Genomic DNA, 5,105 nt, shown 5'->3' with positions numbered 1-5,105 from the left:
GGAATGGATGGGGTTGGGGAGCAGGAAGACATTCCTTCAATATTCTTTCTACTGATCTATAGGGGCTGGTTTATAATGAGCCATGAGTTCATTTGGAACCAAACAACGACTGAAGGTATTTCTGAAAAATGCCCAGGGCTTTATTATCTTTGTTAATTCAGCAAAAAGTATATTTACACTGAAATCATCACTGTGGCGAGTTTAGCTCAAAGACAGGCCCTCCCTGGTCATCTTCACAAAATGTTACGGGCCTTGGAGATGTACACTGAGGTCAACAGCCTCTGAAAACCTCACATCCAAGGGATTGAATACAAAGCAAATGCCAAACACAAAAACAAAAATGACAAAACCTACTTAAATACTGTGCTGCACTTCCATAGCACCACAGTTGATATCTTAACAGGAATCTGGAGAGCTTTACAGCACGCAGCAGGTCTTGGACGGCGACGGACTCCATTTTCTTTGACCTCAGGAGCATGGTTTGTCCTGGAACATGGTGAGGAAGAATTTGCAGAAGGAGGCCCAGGATTCCCCACAGTACTCCTCAGCCACCTTCCTCTGGTACTGGATGTCAGGGTCCTGCTCGCATTCAGGGCCATTGATGCCCATGGTCTGCTGTTGGTCATCTGCTGGGGTGGTCTCTTTGGTCTCAAGGACCACAGTGGGCTTTGGGGTGGTAGTGGTGGTCATCATTTTGGTCTCTGGAACCACAGCTGGCTGTACAGACTTCTCTGTGGATTCCTTTTTTTCGATCAGAGTGGAGTTCACCATCTTGAGATGGGCTTCCGGAAACTCCTTTCCACACAGCTTGGTGTTCAGGACGTTCTGGGAGGTCTCACAGATGTTCATCTGCTGCGCTAGGTTCCGGCCAATTTGTTTCCAGTAGGCCCTCTTTTTTTTCACAAACTCTGGGCATGAGTGCGGATTGCCGGCAAAGTAACAGGAGAAGTGGTTTTCTGCTCTGGTGCATTCAACCTTCAGTGTGGCCCCGTTGCCCTCCTCCATCACAGCCCATTTACATTCTGCTTGGTCTGGGGTGAGAAAGCGGCCCTTAGCCGGGCGCATGTGTGGCTGGCTTCTGTGTCCCAGACCATGTCCCTTCTTCCTGCTTCTTTCCTTTTTGCCTTCCACCAAGAGCATCTGAGCTGCCAGAAGGAGGAAGGAGAGCAGGGCAAGGCTCTGGATCCTCATAGCTTCAGCTTGGGGAGGAACCTGTTTGACAAATGGCAGGTGAGTCAGCGTTGGGCAGCGGTTCAGCAGAGCAGGGCTGCAGGCTATCCCTCCCTCCTACCCTGACACAGACCTGCCTGCTTCATGCGTGAGAAGGAGAGCCTCTCTGGCTCCTGGGAAGACTAGACCAGCAGCCTGTCTACTCCCGTTTCCGCTTGACTTTTCCTTTGAGTATCACCAATGACTACGGTTCCTTCCTCCCTTCCTTCACTCATTCTCTGAGCCTCATTAACTCTCACTCATTCACTCCTGTCTTTGTTCACTCATTCACTCCTTCATTCACTCACTCACCAAGCATTTTAGACAGCGACTACATGCTGTGCACCAGGCTAGATGCTGAACATACATCTTTAGGAGGTTGTAAGTGGCTTAGAGGTTACTAAGAAAGGCATTGACCAGGGAGTCGGTCCCAACTCTGCCTTCCATTTGCCACTCTTCCTCTCGGGATCTCAGTTCCTTTATCTAGAAGTCAAGGTGTCAGGCAAAAAAAAATTTTTTTTTTCTCTCCCAGCTCCAGTAGGCTGGGTTTCTTACAATTCTACCTGAGCTCAGGTAACCACTATGAGAAAGGACACCGTAAGAGTCATGAAAGTGTCACTAAAGGTGATGTTTGACCCGATGTTAAACATGGATGGGGTTTGGACACACTGAGATGGGGGCAGGGATCCTGGGAGTAAATAAGAGGTTAAAGAAAGGCATAAAGTTGAGAAAGTTTTCCAGCTTTACCAGGACAAAGGGAGCCAGGGTGGAGGGGAGTGATTTTCAACCAGAGTACTTAGGCTACAAGGTTGAAGGCAAGGACCATGTCTAATTGATTTCTGGAGCCCAGTGTTGGGCATATTGAAAGCCTCAATCAATACTTTTAAAAATAAATCATTGGCTAAATAGGGTGGTCTTAAAGGCCAGACTAAACTGTGTGAATTTAATCAGATGGGCAATAAAAAATCCACGCTTAAGGAGAAGTGTACCATTTCAATTTGACACCTACTAGAGTCAGAATCAACTCGATGACAATAGGTTTGATTTTGGGGGTATTTGTTAAGCAGAGCCCTGGTGACTCAGTGGTTAAGAGCTCTGTTATTAACCAAAAGGTCAGCAGTCCAAATCCACCAGCTACTCAGATATCCTATGGGGCACTTCTACTCTGTCCTATAGGGTTGCTATGAGGCGGAATCGACTGGATAGCAATCATAGGTTTGATTTTTGGGTGTGCAAAGCAAGGAGCCCTGGTGGCGCAGTGATTAAGCACTTGACTGCTAACTGAAAGGTCAGCAGTTTGCACCCACCAGCCATTCTATGGGAGAAAAGTTGTGGCAGTCTGCTTCTGTAAAGGTTACAGCTTTGGAAACCCTATTGGGCACTTCTACTCTGTCCTGTAGGGTTGCTATGAGTCGGAATCAACTCAACAGCAATGGGTTTGATTTTGTTTTTGTATGTGCTAAGCAGAGTCCCTGAGTGGTACAAATGATCAGGCACTCTACCACTAAGTGAAAGGTTGGCAATTCGAAACCACCCAGAAGTGCCTCGGAAGAAAGTCCCTGGAGATCTGTTTCCAAAAGATCACAGCCTTGAAAAACTGATGGAGTGCAGTTCTACTATGCACACATGGGGTCCCGTGAGTCAGGCAGCAATGGATATAGCTCGGCTGTTAACTGAAAGGTTGGAGGTTCAAACCCACGTGTGGCAGTCTGCGTCTGTTTAGATTACAGCGTTGGGAACCCTCTGGGGCAGTTCTACTCTGTCCTATAAGGTCGCTATGAGTCAGAACTGACTCGACAGAACATAGGGACAAAGCACCGGTCCAGCATTTGACTCTTCCCTTGATTAACCTACACGAGAACCCTGCCTGGCGGCTATCAATAGTAGCACCTGCCAGTAACAGATGTGGCAGTTAAGGCTCAGCCAGGTAAGTAAATTGCTCAAGATCCCACTGTGGGCAGGTGGCAAAGGCTGGGATGGGGAGCCTGTAAGCATCTCTTTGGTCTTTTCTACCACCCCTCTTCCATCACTTCTTGCCTTTTACTCTTACTCTGCCATTTGAAAGATACTGGCAATAAATAAAAAGCAATTGTGAGCTCTATCGCGTTTCGTCTGGCATAGCTTATGGTGATATTTCAGATGGTCCGTGCTCCGTTTAAAAAGAAAGTACAAAATTTTGTCTGAAAAAGAAGCAGGTCCAGGAAATGGACCTGATTGCATTTGTACCCTGTGTGTATGGGTTCCCCTCAGTAAGGGGTCGCGGGGGCAGGGGACAGTCACGGGAGCGTGATCTCTCCAGCAATGAAGAGCTGAGATTGGAGACCAGATGCCAGACGAAGACCCACTCATTTTCACAGTTTAGGGACCCAGTCCCCAACAGGTTCCCGACCCAAGAAACTCGAAGTCCTTATGGGGAGCAGGCAGGGAGCAGGTCAGGAAATATTAAGAGAGCGAGGCTCTTACCTTGTCCTTGTCCTGAGGCTGCGGGTCGGTGTAATCCCTGAAGGTAGAGTGAAGGCTCAGGCTTGCCACCACCGCTGATGGATCTGCGCCGTGAGGCAGGGAAGGCTACTCACTTAAAAGTGCAAGCCGGCTGAGTTATTACAACACATACCTGTGGTGTTTTACTCCCACTCCTCCCGGCCACACCTCCGCTGCTGTTTCCTCCAGAGAACTTGCTCTGGGATGGGGTTACATATATGTCTTTAAATTTGCTTCTGCAAAGCCCTTTCCTTCCATCCTACAGCCAAGATAGGAGCACAGCTCAGCTTTGCAAAGACCCTCCTTGATGGGGCGAGAATTCCAGCAGTGCTATCTGCAGGGGGAGTCATAACAATAACCATAATCATAGCTGCCAACCACCATACTGGGTTCATTTTTCCCGAAAGCTCTCATTTAATCCTCAATCACATCCAGTCTATCATATGATACTGTTACGATTCTTCCTATCACATAGATGTCGAAAATGGAGCTCAGAGATACTCACCTGCTTGTCCGAGATCACAGACCTAGCAGAGGAAAAAAAAAAAAAAAAAAGAGGAGCCCAGAATTCAAACCCAGGACTCTCTGCACTCATGGTCTGATCTCATCCTACCTGCCCTCCTCATTAAATATTTGGGGAATGAACGACTGAAGTTGAAAAACCCATCTTGGTTTCTCAGTCTTTGTTTTTACTGATCCGTCTTAAGTTACTGGTGTGGGCAGAAGATTCCCTGGGTGCTGAGAGTCTAACAAAGAGGGGATTCTTGATCTGGGGACTTCTGTTGAAGACACTCACCTTCAGATCATGTGCAGGAGTATTACTCAGGACAGCCTGCTGTGGGTAATATCCTGGTGCCAGAAAGAACTAGGTTGGATCCTGGTGAATGCATTTGTTTAGCTGTGTGACCTTTCCCAAACTGCTTAACCTCTCTGAACCTCCACTATCTCATCTACAGATTGCTGACCATAACAGTACCTCTTTTAAAGGTGCAACCAAATTTCGTAGTGGAGCTGAGCTGTTAAAGTGAAACAGAACACATTTTTTCATAATGGGGTTGTAAGTTATATTCTTTAAGCAGGCATATATTGTTTACATATTAAACATATACAAAGAGACACACTTTCACAAAGATGTGAGCCTCACTATATTTTATCATCTCACTGTTCATGGATATTTGGGCAAAATTAAGTGTTTGCTTTCTTCTTTACTCAGCTATTAGAAAAACAATAGCAAAAGTGTGATGATAAATGATAACTAGCCCTCAGCTTTGGGACAAGCAGTAATAGGGATTGGTGGAGACTGCAGCAAACTGGAGAAGTGAGACAGCCTAAAGGGGACAGTCACCACTCGGCTCCAAAAGACTAAGGAAATAAGGAGATGGAGGCTCAGTCTTGGCAGACTTTCTGATTTTTTT

The 5,105-nt window shown here is 46.8% G+C and overlaps 1 protein-coding gene across 1 annotated transcript; it reads right to left on the bottom strand.

Moving 5' to 3' along the window:
• Positions 1-468: 468 nt before the first annotated feature.
• LOC100660866 (fibroblast growth factor-binding protein 1-like) lies at positions 469-1,855 on the bottom strand. Its single transcript, XM_023549669.2, has one exon. It carries the CDS (start codon positions 1,189-1,191, stop codon positions 469-471), a length of 723 nt encoding a protein of 240 aa, XP_023405437.1. The 5' UTR covers positions 1,192-1,855.
• Between the last annotated feature and the right edge of the window lie 3,250 nt (positions 1,856-5,105).

Source organism: Loxodonta africana, chromosome 5, assembly GCF_030014295.1.
Source record: "Loxodonta africana isolate mLoxAfr1 chromosome 5, mLoxAfr1.hap2, whole genome shotgun sequence".
Taxonomy (NCBI): domain Eukaryota; kingdom Metazoa; phylum Chordata; class Mammalia; order Proboscidea; family Elephantidae; genus Loxodonta; species Loxodonta africana.
The sequence above is the reverse complement of the archived record's forward strand: the minus strand, read 5'-3'. Positions and strand labels throughout refer to the sequence as shown.